Here is a 15,558-nt window from a genome sequence, read left to right on the forward strand (position 1 = left end):
AGGCACTATTTTAGTAGTATTATATCCTTAGAAACTTAGGTTTCTTCTCTCATCTCTTCATATCCAATCTCTAACTAAGAGCAATAACTAAGAAAAATATTGGGTTGTTGGAAAGGTTGACCTTTTTTTTTGTTTTTCAAAGAAAAAAATACATCAGGACTTTTCTGACAACCCATAGTAGCAATCACTATGAAATATAAGCTCAATTGTTTTTGGAGTCCTAAAATATGAAAGTCTTAAGATTTACTCACTCAAAATTCTACAAGTTAAAAAAATTCAATTGTAATGATCTTCCCAGATCATCACTACAAACTTATTTGCTACATAGTATATTTGATTGACATTAGGCATATTTACACTTGTCCAAAAGATGCCTATTTACTGAACCAAAAACTTGATTTTATTATTCATCATTAATGCAGTCCAGAAAACACAACCTCCTCCTCCCCAGGGAATCACCTCATCAACCATCTGCTTAAAGAGTCCAAAAGTACTAATCACCAAGGCAAATAGGAAAACGCTAGGTTTCAAAGGGGACAATAACAACTATCCATCTAGAAAGAAAGAAATTATGGTCAAAATTCTACAGGTATATAAGAGAAAGAAATGTATTTCTGTCATCTGGGTCCCTTTAATCCTGCCTCTGCATACCTGTTTAGAGGATAAGTTCTCAAGCCTTAGAACTATGTCCTCATCTCTAAGGTGGAGAGGTCCCAGTACCACAATTCATGGCTGGGACACTTAGCTTAGTTAGGCTAGGTTGTAGCAAATGTAACCACCAGACAGATAAAGGGAGGGGTACTCAAGGAGAGTTTTTAACAGCTTCCCTCAGTCCTCAAGGGCAGTTATTCTACTTCTATTATCCTATCCTTCAGAAACATTTACACAAGTGTGTCAAGATGTACAGTAAGATTCTGTTTAGTCCTGTATATATATAAAAATTACTAAAAAAATTTAAATGTCTATTAACAGAAAATTTGTTAAATATACTGAATTTATATCTTTATGTATTATTACATAATAATTACGAAAATAAAGCTAGGTGTACCGACATAGAAAGATGTCCATGATATGTTGTTGAATTAAAAGAAAAGGTGAAGAAAATCACTTGATTCCATTTTTAGCTTAAGAAATGCAAAGTAGGGCCTCCCCTGGTGGCGCAGCGGTTGAGCGCTGGGCTGCGAGGCTGCCCACAGCCTCTGCAGTGCCGGTTCGATCCCCGGCCCCTCACGAGGGTCCCACATGGCGTGGCAGATCTCTCCTGTCTCGCCTGCTGCTTCCCCTCAGCAGTGTATTTCAATTAATCTGCCTGTTCTGCTCCCCACTCCAGTGAATCTTTTCACCCCCTGCACCTCTGGGCTGTACCCCAGTTTTTTGTATGCATAAATAAACAAATCTTTAAAAAATAAATAAATAAAAATAAAATTAACTCTTCAGTTTAAATATTAGTTTTTAAGGAGAACTGATTTTCAACTTAGGTTAAAAATATCAATCCCACAATTGTTCAAACTCATCTCCACATAAAAATTCACTCACAAAAACTTGAATATTTTTGATATATCAAAACAAAAATGTAAAGTACATACAAAGTTATGTGTTGTAAGTGGAACATTCTCCAACACTTCTACATGTAATTCTTCTCCAGTAAGCCAGGAAATATCAGTGTCCCAGCCAATTGGTTTCTTCTCTCTGGAAAGTGTAGACACAAGCCTTTCTTGGTTACACTGAAAAATCTTGGTATACCTCATGCTGAAGATAATGAAAATTGGTTATTGAGGGGCTAGTAATATTGAGGGAGGATTGGCTCCCTGTTCTTCTGTCGTTAGAAATTTAAATGGCAATAAATTAATTTTTAAGTTTACCCCAAATAAATGTATCACTCTTGGACAAACAGCAGGGTAAAGAGATGTACTCTTTTCTTCAAGTCAGCTCCAGAAAAGACCTACAACAGCAGAAAATGGATTGTTCCTGGGGTCCGGAAAAAAAAAATTCACAGGTGGGGATTTAGCTATCCATTCAAAGAAAAAGAGTACTCAAGAGACAACATGTCCCAAAAAGGATTTAAAAAAAAAAAATAGGGATAAAAACTTAGGGGTCTTGGCACAATTTTAGTTACTTTCTGAGAGAAAAATAATTCAAATTAAAACATCAATTTTGATAAACATTTTGTGAAACTATGAGTTTGTATTAAAAATATATGGTTGAGGAAGAGTCCATTATTCAAATAAGTCATAGTCTAAATGGCTGAAAAATTTAAGAATCTCAAACTCTAAACAAAGTCATCTGATGAGATTAAAACATGCTCATTACACAATATTATCTACTGCTAATTCCTCAAAGGGTCTAGAAAATGTCTTTAGGCTAACTTCATATTAATTTTAATATCTTTTCTAAAGTTGATTTTCAATCTACTAGGTTTGGTTAAAGATCCTACAGAAAACCCTGATGTTTAATGTCTGAGTTTTTTTTTTTTTTTTTCTTTTTTTACACAAAAATTCACATCACATACAAACCATACCCATCCTGAATTCTGTAAACAGCACAGCACTCTGGGATAAGACCTCTCATCATCAGTGCTTTCTTTAGACTGTCCCGGACTGTAACGCCACACCTTGCAGGTACCTGTGTCATAAACATGATATAAATATGAAATATGTCATGAAGGGAATCATATTTTCATATCATTTAAAAAATTCAATTAGTGCCTTTAGAATGTTATATGTATCACTATGTCAGATACAAAATCATTTTTAGAGGTAACAATACTAAAGGGAAATTATGATTTGAGTATTATTCAAGTATTATTTAACTATTATTCACCAACTGAAAGAGTGACTCTTTAGTCTTTTATTAAAATTATTAAATAAGCATTAAAAAGAGTAGAAAACATAACATATCCCTATGTACCCACCACTGAGATAGATGTCAACATTTAAAGTAAGATCAATTTGATCCAACATTATTCAAAGCTGAAAACTGCTTCTTCATACTGATTGTCCTTAAAAGATGACTTACCAATCCTAAATACAGCAGGAAAAAAATACTTGTCTTAATGTGTATAATTGATATTTGTTGTTTAGTTGCCTAGCACCCCTGTTTCCTCTGGGAATCTGCCCTTCCCTAAAAAATCCACAACACTAGAGAGGTTATCAATCAAGGGTTTCTACTTTTCTGGCTACGTATGACATACACTGACTAATCATGTTCCCAGATCCCTGGCATTACCAGTGGGTACAGGGGTAGATACAGGTCCCAAACCTCACCAGAGTTACTTCCTAAGCTGACAGATGAAGACTGGCTGAGAAGTTCTACTTTGACTGTAGTGACAGTGTACAAGAGGATACTGAGAATCTGGTTATAGAATGAAGCAGCTAACCAAAACTAACAATTGAAGTAGGTACCTTTCTCCCTGGTCTTTCAACTGTGGGAACCCAGCCCCCTTGTTCTCAAAGATATTGTCTTGGTGCCCAGAGTCCCTGCTTGTCAGCTAGGTGTAGGGTCATGCAGGAGGCCTCTCACCAAGGACAAAAGTCTGGCATGAGGAACATACTGGGAAACCAGTATCTGCTGAAAACAGCAGGCAGATATTAGAAAAGAGATAATATGCTTTGACTAGCAGCACATAACTTCTGGTGTAGCCCCACTAGACCTCTCATTGCTTCACATGGACTTTGAGTAATCTCTTTCATCTCAAACTGTCACCAGTAAGGTGACATTCAACTAAGGACACAAGGCACCAAAAGACAAAGACATAGCAGGACTAGTCTTGTTAAGAAGCTACAACAATAAGTGGCTTCCAGGCAAATCAAAGAAAGAAAGAATTCAAGGATTATGGCACTGCTAAAACTTCCAAATCCCAGAAGATAAGGCTCTAAATAGAGAGGGTAATTTTTTTTTCCCCTCAGTGCATCAGAGAGATACGTTTATGGGACACCTGCCCAGGTTTTCTCTGTAAAAATTCTTGAAAACGTTTTCCTTGCAGACTATATAAAATCTCTTTCTTGAGAAGCTCAGAATTTGGGCAACTCTCCCAAGGCTATCTAGAGGCAGTTCTAGGTTCCAGTTCTCAGTCATGATTCTTTAATAAACTTATTTACTTTTGTTTGCCTCAATTTATTGAAGCCAACAAAGCTAACCTAAGTAGTAGAAATGAGATTGAAACTGGGAAAGAGATAAAAAAGAATCTTTCCGTATATTTGAAGTTATCCCACCTATCCAAGACTTTCCCACAATGATGCCCTATTCCCAGGGGCATTTCAATAATTTGTAACTGAAAAAGAACTAATAAAACACTGTGGATTCAAATGAGAAGATGGGTTCAAACTGGGTTTTTATCAGGGAGAGTGTAGACAGAAGGGATGTGTAACAACAAAATTAAACATTTCATTCTTTCAAATCACTAATTTGTCAACCAAAAGCTTGACAAATTAAAACTGGGAATCTTTATGCGAGAAGAGAGGAAGTGGAGTCAAAGTAAATAAAGGACAGCTGAATTTAAATAGTATATTTAAGGTAGCGAAATCCAGAAAGTCAAATTAAGATCTACTATTAAAAATAACAGGAGACAGATTTTAGCTCAATGTAACCATTAAAAATATTATCTAGCAGGGACAGGCTTATCTGGAAGTATTTGAGACTGGATTGGTATAATTAATCTTTATTTGTGGATTCTATATTTGCAAATTTGTCTACCTGCTAAAATTTATAACCCCAAAAATCAATACTGGCACGGTTTTTGCATACATGAACGGTGAAAAGTTTGTCCCATGCTCACCCTTCCCGGCCTAGGTTGAACAAGGTGACACATCTTTTCTAGTTCTCATAGGTAAACAAGCGTCAGTCATAAAACTTTTAAGCTAATGGACTCTGGTCTATTGTAAAGAACCAAGCTACCTAGTGGCAAATATATAGGGGTCAGCTTTGGCTCATTTATATACCCATAACCTTGTATTTCTTCTAGAACAATAGTTCAGTATTCACTAATTCAGTGTTTCCAGTGAGTTTATAGTGAGAATGAATAGTGAGAATTGGCTGTACTTTCAAGAGCTAATGAACTGAAGAGGAAGCTCACTTTTCCCTTCTGCTACTTTTGCTTATTGTAATGCAAAAACTTCCTAACTGGCAACACTATCTTTAGTTTAGACTCCATCCCTTCCCAGGTCACCACAGAAACTTTCTAGAATAGGTATTCTTAATCAGTGTGTGCACAGATGAGTGTGTGTATGTGTCAAAGGTGCCTAAGAATCTGATGAACATCTCAGATGTTATCTCCAAAACAAAATTTCAGGGGGCTCTATAGAACCAGATTTGGAAGCCCATTCTAAAACATAATCTTATATCTCACTAGTTTGCTTAAAGTTTTTCCATTATTTATAGAGCAAAATTCAAATTCCATAGTGCTGCATATAAGACCATCGATGAACTGGAACCATCTACCCCTCAGTTCCTCTGGATTTTCCCTCATATGCTCCTGAAATACCATCTTCACCTATAGCTATGCTCCCTTGTTTCTCTGCACAGGCTGATCCCAAGGTGTGCACATGTTTCACTAGGGCCAAAACTCTCATTTTCCAATCTATCACCAACGAAAAGCAATCAATCCATTCTTCATTTCACTTTTGTAGGTTTAACGCTGGTACCATTTGCTCTTTCATGATAGTGACTACTCAACAGATTGACAGACACTGAACAGATTAGAAAGAACAAAAACAGCCTCCAACATATACAGGAAATTAGAAAATAAAGGCAGCATCTGAAGGTTAAAGATGAACTTTTTAATCATTGATGTTGGGAAGAGAAGCAAACTAGGAAAAAAGGTTCATCCGTATTTCCTACTGCATAGTAGGGCACACGCCAAGTGGATATGAGAACATATGTCAAGCAAAAACTTGTATATGAATGTTCACAGCAGCATTATTCATAAGGACCAAAAAGTGGAAACAATAATGAAGAGTAAATAAAACATAGTATATATACACAAGGGGGTACTGCTCAACCCTCAGAGGTGTGAAGGACTGACACATGTGACAACATGGGCTAGCCTAGGAAACTTTATGCTCAGTAAAAGTCAGTATAATAAGAGATTATATGTTGTTTGATTCCATTTATTGTATATGGAATGTCCAGAATAGACATATCTACAGAGAAAACAGGGCTTGGGAGGTTGGGAAGAAATGACTACTACTAATAGGAAACAGGGTTTCTTTTTTTGAATAATGAAAATGTTTTAATATTGATTGGGGTAATAACTGCATAATTGAGTAGACTAAAAATTATTAGATTATACTCTTTAAATTGGTGAAATATATGGTATATGAACTATATCAAATTCTGCCTTTTAAATTAAGTCTAGGACAAGAAGATAGGTTTAACACAAGCAAACTTTCAGGGTAATTCAGTGAATCCAATACCTTCTAGGTTAACTTTTTATTGTCACAGAATATACAATACATACTGAAAAAATACATGGACCAGGGTATCTTAGACTTAATATACTTTAAATTTTGTATATGTAATATATATATGATATATATTTAATTTTGTTGATACTCAATTAGCCAGAGTCTCATGGGAAAAGGAAGTCTCATATGCTGCTGAGAACATGTACGAGTAAGAACTTCTCCTTTAAAGGTATTACAAGTTTTAAGTATATATGCCCTATGACTCAGTAATAATTTTTAAGGGGCCTCCCCGGTGGCGCAACGGGTTGAGCACAGCACTGTGAAGCTGTCCACAGCCTCTGCAGCACGGGTTCGATTCCGGGCCGGCCAGGGAGACTCCCACATGGCGTGGCAGACCTCTCCTGTTGCGCCCGCTGCTCCCCTTAGCAGTGTATTTCGGTCCATCTGCCTGTTCTACTTTCCACTCTGTCTCTGGTGAATTCTCTCTCTCCTGTGCCTCTGGCCTGTACACCAGCTCTTGTATAAATAAAAAATAAATCTTTTTAAAAAAATTTAAAAAATTAAAAATGAATTCTTGTATTGATGAGTATAATGGTTATAGGTCTAGCATATAAAATCTACAACTATGCTGTTCCATAACTCTACCAGCTCCGCCTCCTTATTCTATCAATTACTGGAGAAGATGTGTTGAAATCTCCCACTAGTAAAGTCAGTTTTTCAATCTATTTGTAACTCTACTGCTTTGTATATTTTGAGGCTGATATTATGTATATAATGCTTAGAGTTCTTATGTCTTTCCAAGAAATTGTTTCTTTAATGATAAATATAAAGTATGAGGATGGTTATCTTTAAAGAAACAATTTCCTGGAAAGACATATCTTCAAACTTAATATTTTTTTTTTTTTGTCACTAAAGTTCATTTCACATGGTATTTAGATAGAACTACCAATTCTTTTGAGGTAATCATTCTTTTTTCATTCCCTTTTTAAATTGAGCTAATACTTGTTTACAATACTGCATTTCAGGTGTACAGTTTCTCATAAGAAACAGATTTACTAAGGTATAATTGACATATATAAGATGCAATGATTTAAATATATAATTTGATACATTTTGACACTATACATACTCATAAAATCATCACCACATTCAAAATAATGAAATGTTTACCTTCTGAAGGCTTCCTTGTGCTCCTGTATAATTAATTCCTCCCTCCTGCCCAGCTCCAAGCCCAGGCACATACTGATCTGCTTCCTGTCACTATAAAAGAGCTTGCATTTTCCAGAATTTTATATAAATATAATTATAAAGTATAAATTCATTTTTGTCCTTCATTCAGCATAATTATTTTGAGATTCAACTATGTTGTGTGTATTAATATTACAAACCATTCACCTTTGGATGGTTATCTGGGTTATGCCCAGTTTGGGGCTATTACAAATAAAGCAACTAAGAAGAGTTTTGTAGAAATTTGTGTGTGGGTATATGTTTTCTTTTCTCTTGCATAAACACCTAGGCATAGAAAGGCTAGGTCATGTGCTAGGTACATGTTTATTTAAACTTTATATAAAACTGCAAACTTTTAAAAAAACTTGTGGTAAAATATACACAACTTAAAATTTACCATCTGAACCATTCTTAAGTATACAGTTAGTTGTGTTAAGGACTTTCCCACTGTTATGAAACAATCTTTAGAACTCTCTCCATCTTGCAAAACCGAAACTTTACAAACATTAAAACAATTCCCTATATCCTCTTCTTCAGGCCCTGGCAATCACCGTTCTATTTTCTGTCTTTATGAATTTGACTACTCATATAAGGGAAATTATATAGTATTTGTTTCTGTGTTTGGCTTATTTCACTTCACATAACATCCTTAAAGTTTATGAATGCTGCAGAATTTGTCAGAACTTCACACTTTTTAAGGCTGAATAATATTCCATTGTATGTAGACATATTTTGTTTATCCATTTATTTATTGAAGGATTGATTCCACATTTTGGCTATTGTGAATGATGCTGCTATGAATAGGAGTATACAAATTATCTCCCTGAAACTCTTTCAGTTTGTTTTGAATATATATCTAGAAGTGAAACTGCTGGATCATACAGTAATTCTATTTTTACTTTTCTGAGGAGACACCACACTGTTTTCCACAGCCATCATACCATTTTACATTCCCACCAACAATGTACAAGAATTCCAATTTCTCCACATCCTGCCATCAACACACCCTATTTTTTCTTTTTTTTTTTTTTGATAGTCATTTAACCATCCTAATGAAATGTTTACCTTCTGAAGGCTTAGTCATTGTAGCCTTTGATTTGCATGCTCCTGAGGATTAGTGATGTTGAACATCTTTTCATGTATTTGTTGGACATTTGTATATAACTTCTTTAGAGAAGTAGCTATTCAAGTTGTTTTGTCCATTTTTCAATTCGTTTGGAGTTATATATATTTTTTTAATCACATCTGGTTTTTTTTTTAATAGAGCCATGTTTTATTTATTTATTTGTTTGTTTGTTTTGTTTATACATGCACTGGGTACAGTCAGAAGCGCAGGAGGGTGAGAGAATTCACCAGAGCCAGAGCGGGGAGCAGAGCAGGCAGAGGGACCGAAGTACACTGCTGAGGGGAGCAGGGGGCGGCAGGAGAGGTCTGCGCGCCATGTGGGACCCTCCTCTGGTGGCCCGGGAGCAGCCGGGGATCGAACCGGCGCCGCAGAGGCCGCGGGCAGCTTCGCAATCCAGTGCTCAACCACTGCGCCACCTGGGAGGCCCTGGAGTTATATTTTTAAAAATAAGTGCTTTTAAACAACATTCTTTCATTTTGTTACATTAAGTATGGACTCAAATTTATCTATACAACTCAGAATCATACGTGTTATAAATCATTTCTTTGAATTCTGCTCTACTTCTTTATTTCTACTTTTACTTTCTGAGCTCCTTTGAGGCATATAATGAAACTATTCATTGCAGCCTTCATACCTCTTAACCTCTCTCATATTTTCTCTAACTCTCTTTCCTTGTTTTCTAGAGTTCACTAATTATCCCTTGGGCTTAATTATCAATTGGGCTTAATCTATTTACTACCTCATCCACTGAGTTTTTTTAAAATAGGTATTTTAATTTATATATAGCATTTTAACATTAGCCCTATAATATGTTGTAACCATCTTGACATACTGAGTGTTTTGAAAGTGTTACACCTGGCTACTTCTTCAAATCAGCATCAATATGTTCATTCATTTTCCCCTAGTGACAACTGCTTCCTTTCAACTTTGTATTTTTCCTTCAGACTATCTGAATTTTTGTAGCTCTATTATGAAAAACTTCGAGCAGAAAATTAGAAGGAATAGTTATTTAACATCCAAATTCTCTCTACTTAAGATACTAAAGATTTTTAAAGTATTTGTTTTCCTAATATATTCTTTTCTATCATATATTTAAAGTAATTTCCAAAGTGATTAGCTAGAAGTCAGAAAAACAGTTACTCTTTAAAATGGGTGAATGGGCCTCCCTGGTGGCGCAGCGGTTGAGCGCTGGGTTGCGAAGCTGCCCGCAGCCTCTGCAGCGCCGGTTCGATTCCCGGCTGCTCCCCGGCCACAGGAGGAGGGTCCCACATGGCACGCAGACCTCTCCTGCTGCCCTCTGCTCCCCTCAGCAGTGTACTTCGGTCCTTCTGCCTGCTCTGCTCCCCGCTCTGGCTCTGGTGAGTTCTCTCTCACCCTCCCGCGCTTCTGACTGTACCCAGTGCTTGTATAAATAAATAAACAAACAAATAAATAAATAAATCTTAAAAAAAAATGGGTGTCAAATTAGAGGGGGCACAGGAGAATCCTCTCAAGCACTACAGTGTCCTACATCTTGATCTGCAAGACAGAAAACGGTAAGTAGACAGATAGAGCTGTATACTTTAGATTGTATACTTTTTTATGTGTAAGTATTATTTCAAAAAAACAGTGGGGAAAAGTTGAAAGCATGACAATTTACCCCTAACTCCATAATAACGTAATAGTGAAACTACATTCAACATTTTCCATTTCAAGAATGCCTCTTATATCTCTTCCTTATCCTAGTCCCAAACCAGGATCACACACTGCATTTGACAGTTATGTTTCTTCTGCCTTAGTGTAGAAAAACGTTTTTTATTGCGTCTAGGGCATCTGTCTTATAGGGTGCCACATTCTGAATTTGTCAAATTGTTTTCTCATGGTATTGAACATTTTCCTCTCTTCCCTATGTTGTTTGTAAAATGGAAGATCCAGAAATTTAATAATCAACATCAGCTTTTTTAGCAAGAATACTTCATAGATGGTATTTATCATCCACTGAGTTTTAAATTTTAGGTTCACCTAAATGTTCTATTTGTTTCCTTCTTAGGAGTCTATTTTTGCTGTTTTAAGTCTTTTAATTCGCTGATGGTAGACTGTTTCCTTGTGTAGCTTGTAACTTGGGATTTGGAGCTTTTCAGTGGGATATTAATTCTGAATTACATGAGAACTAGATGGATCAAGGGGAGGTTTGCCTTTGTTTCTGCCCAGCGCTTGAGTGCATGACCACTCCAGCTTGAGTGCATGACCACTAATTTCTTGAGTTGAGTGCTCCTGGACAATGTCGTAGTATTAGTATGATCCCCACACTATGATGAAAACAGGTCCATAATGAGGAATTCACAGGGGGAAAGTATAACCTTTATTTTGATTCTGGACAAAGACAAGTTCCATTACTACATAGGATTCCCTTAAATAAATTTTCTTCTAGTTCACCTTTCAGCCAAAGGTAAACTGTTCAAGGCTCAACTACATGTGAGTATATCATCTCCAACTACCTTTGTGACACTGGGTGAAGGTTTAGTCTTGTAAGTATTCCCACATATTGACACTCACATGCCTTTGGTGCACAGAGTGACAAAATGACTCCACTGGAGGTCACTACAGCACAGGTCAGCTAACTTTTCCCATGAAGAACCAGCATTACTACTAATGCTATCTGAGGAAAAAAATTAAAAACAACTAGTTGTATTTAAGAAATGTAATGTGTTTTTAAAAAATTCCAAAAGTAACCATATAATTATTTAAGAAAAGCATATGTATACAGGCATGTATATGCATACCTGTAAAAGCATATATATACGCATTATTTATTAAGTCCACTGAAAGCACTTGTTGTACTTAAGGATTATAGATCATCTATAATAATTCTACAGATTTCCCTGCTTTTAATGTTACTTATAGAAGACAACAGTGATAACGACCAACAGTCAAAAGTTATATAGACAAAAGGAAAAATATTAAGCACAGTAAAAGTTCAACATATATAATAAATCTGAATAGCATTTCTCAAGGGGGAAGAGCCAATCCCACTGACATTCTGTTAGACAACAAACAAGCTCAGGTCTTGCAGTTCTGACTGATTCGGGACCAGTATGTAAGACTTGAGGACTATTCAAGTTTGGAAGACAGACTGAAATACGAAATTTAACACAAAAGGCAATACTGTTTGCTCCAGTCAAAGAACATAAGCTTGGGCACCAGTCATCTCTTTTCCACTCTTGTCTGACATACAGGCCTCCACCTGCATGGCTGCTGCGTGTGGAGTTAGAATGTATTTCATTTCAGCCAGGGTCTTTCTGAAAAGATACAAAGGACAGGCACTGACATTAAAAGTTGACTCACCACAGTCCTCTGCTTGTTGGGGAGGAAGACTCTAACAATAGGTTTTTGGGGTGACTTGGGGTTGCTCCGTGACACGTCTGAGGGAGTTGGAAAAACTGAGAGAGCTGAAGGCAGCACTGAAAGGCTAGAAGAGGAAGATGATGTGACGGTGTCCGTGGACGCGGAGCTAGAGACAGAGAGGTCAGCCCCGCTCCCCAGGGACTCCAGCAACTGCTGCTCTCTCTGCTGAAGGGCGTCTAGCTTGCTGGTGTATTCTTCATAGGCCTGTAAAATAAAGTAGACTTACATTGAGTCTGGACTTTTTCCTGACAGTAAGAAAAGGAAATAGGGAATTCAAGTCTTTGATTATAATCCTTTTAAAATCTAGTTAACAGGTTTTAAGTGACAAGTTACAAAATAAACCCAGAAGTACTGCAAATGAATACTTTTACCTTTAATTGATAAATCTTTTGTTGTAAGGTGCACATTATATTGTGAAACTGACATAGATTATTCATGAAAATTCTAGACATTATCTATATTACATATATGTCAGATACATATGATGTCTAGAAAATGCATGAAAATTAATTTTAAAAATGTATCATTTGCAATTTTCTGGTCAAATTGTGACTTACTTCCAACCCATATATCTAAAATACGATTAAATACCATATTAAATCAAGGATAAGTACACTTCCATTGAAAACTTCCTTTTTCCCATAAAAGTTGTAGGCAGAGAAAGTTCTCTCTCTCTCTCTCCTCCTTCCTTCCCTCTCAAAGAATAGAAAGGTTGAAAAGGAGATGAGATGTTAAGAGACATGTGTGAAAAACCAAGACTCAGGAACACACTGCCACGCATCATTTCTTCAACCGGGCTTAGAAGACATGGACCTGCCCCCTTTTTTCTAAGTAGAATAAATACTTTATTCTTCTCACTACACTACAGAACTCTGATGACCTCCTTCCTTATCAAATACTGCTTAGAGAACAGAATTTTATTTGAAAAGGTGGCTTACATCTTGCAGGCAAGAAATTCTGGGGTCATTGACTTTCAGGGTATCATTGTGGCAGTTTCATTTAACTAAGATTATAAAGTGAAATGACCACAAGAGATATATCTAAAAAATAAGAACAATGAAGAGAGAATGATACTGGAAGTAGAGAGATGGAATGAATTAGAATTTGTCTGTGGTTTTTCATGGTAGTGGCTATTACCTTTCCCCACACTCCAGTCTACCATCTTTCTCTACCACCCCAAACAGATGTGATACTAACAACATCTGTGAAAGGTTACAAGGGAGAATTAAAGATTTTAACATGGCATTTCCCACCTCTCAGGGAATTTATTATTGGGTTGCAGAGAAGCACATGGATATATTTTTATTTGTGAAGTACTTGTTCATGAAAAATAAACAAAGAATGTTGATAATACAGGTGAGAATGTGAAGATGGGAAGTCTTTTTTTAAATATAAATTTATTTATGCATGCAAGAGCTGGGGCACAGGCCAGAGATGCGGGGGAGGGGGATGGTGAGAGGATTCACCAGAGACAGAGAGGGGAACAGAACAGGCAAACTGACTGAAATCCACTGCTGAGGGGAGCAGCGGGGGAGACAGGAGAGGTCTGCTGTGGCATGTGGGTTGCTCCCTGGCTGGCCGGGGATTGAACTCGTGCTGCAGAGGCTGGGAATTGTGTCATAGTGCGGTGCTTAACCCCTTGTGCCACCAGGGAGGCCCGAAGATGGGAAGTCTTAAAAGATCAGCATTTAGATGGATGGAGCCACTGGAGAGAAGTTAGTACTATAGACAGGAGAAATTCTGTAACAAAGTAAGGAGGTAAGAAAGTTCAAGATGTAGAGGAAACACTGTAGGTTAGTATACCGAATGTCACATAATACTTGGGACATAGCAAGGGTTTATTATATATTTATGGAATTTAAATGAAGAATAGGAATACAGGGAAATAAGACTGGGAAAGTGGGTAAGGAACCAAATTGTAGAGTGTACACAGCATGCTATTAAGTCTGAACTTGTCTCTACATGCTAGGGAGAACTATGGAAGGTAGAAGAGAATTAAGAAATTTCATTCTTCAAGCAGTTGTTATGTTAGATCTTACCATATGATTTTGAAGGGAAAAAAAGAATTACTAAAATGGGTTATTGAAGTAAAGGGCTTAAATTGCTTCAAAATGTTTTCTCTTTTGGGCCTCTCCTGGTGGCGCAGCGGTTGAGTGCTGGGTTGCGAGGCTGCCCGCAACCTTTGCAGTACCAGTTCGATCCCCGGCCACGGGTGAGGGTCCCACAAAAAAAAAAAAAAAAAAAAAAAAAAAAAAGTTTTCTCTTTTACAACCTACTGCTTGACCTACCCTGACCCTGAAATGTTTCTTTCATAGAGTTTCAGGGCATAATAACCATATCAATTTAAAATTTTCTGAGTTATATTTGTGTTTAGCTTTAAGATCCAAGAGCTAATTACTTAAGGGCATCTCTTTCAATATGATTCACTTATTAAGCATTCAATCATTCAACAAATAAATACATTGCGTATACAATAAAAATATATACCTATAAGAACTAAATAGGTATAGCATACATGTATATACATACATACACACATATATAGCATACATATGTATGTAGCATACACTGTGGCTCAGACTATAAAAACAGAGACTGATACACTTCCTACCCCTTTGAAGATTATACAGTCATGTGTCACTTGGCAACAGAGATACATTGAGAAATGTGTTCATCACTGTGTAAACATCACAGACTATAATTACATAAACCTAGATGATACAGTCTACTGCACACCTAGCCTATAAAGTATAGGCTATCAGCAGCACTAGCTTATAAGCACTTTGTTGCTGACTAAAGTGTCATTAAGCACGCATATCTGTATACATGCATCTAGGAGGCAGAAGTTCCTCCTTGCATAGATTAAGTATTCTTATTTACTGTTATCTGGGAAAGTACACAACTACACATAGGGAGTTTTAGGAAAAGCAGTAAACGTAAATAATAAATTTTCTGAATGTTGTTTCTTTCTTTTTTTTTTTTTAAAGGTTTTATTTTATTTGTACAAGAGCCAGGGTACAGGCCAGATGCGCGGGAGGGTGAGAGGAGTCACCAGAGCCAGAGCAGGGAGCAGAACAGGCAGACTGACAAAATACACTGCCGAGGGGAGCAGCGGGCAAGATAGGAGAGGTCTGCTCGCCATTTATGTTGCTCCGAGGCCGGCGGGGATCAAACTGGCACTACAGAGGCTGTGGACAGCTTTACAGTGCTGCGTTCAACCGCCTGCGCCACAAGGGAGGCCCTGAATGTTGTTTCTTTAACAAAATGTTAGCCTTAAATTGTTAAAATATACCATCCTTCCATTGTGGATTACAAACTATTATTTTACTGCATTTATCAATAGTTCTTTCTTACGTATGAAACATTTGCTTATTCCACCTCTCTATCTTCACAGATGCAATCTACCTTATTTTGCACCTG

General features: G+C 36.8%; 1 protein-coding gene across 3 annotated transcripts in view; it reads right to left on the reverse strand.

The window, feature by feature from the left end:
* Nucleotides 1-15,558, reverse strand: part of BRAF (B-Raf proto-oncogene, serine/threonine kinase) — a 138,684-nt gene that overhangs the window by 67,375 nt on the left and 55,751 nt on the right. For all 3 annotated transcript variants that reach the window (XM_037514519.2, XM_037514526.2, XM_037514535.2), the window contains exons 3-5: nt 12,079-12,342; nt 2,519-2,622; nt 1,587-1,689 (exon numbers count right to left, since the gene is read on the reverse strand). In XM_037514519.2, coding sequence (XP_037370416.1) covers nt 1,587-1,689; nt 2,519-2,622; nt 12,079-12,342 — 471 coding nt within the window. The remainder of the gene's footprint in view (nt 1-1,586; nt 1,690-2,518; nt 2,623-12,078; nt 12,343-15,558) is intronic.

Source organism: Talpa occidentalis, unplaced genomic scaffold (genome assembly GCF_014898055.3).
Source record: "Talpa occidentalis isolate TD23 unplaced genomic scaffold, MPIMG_talOcc4v2.1, whole genome shotgun sequence".
In the NCBI taxonomy this organism is placed as follows: domain Eukaryota; kingdom Metazoa; phylum Chordata; class Mammalia; order Eulipotyphla; family Talpidae; genus Talpa; species Talpa occidentalis.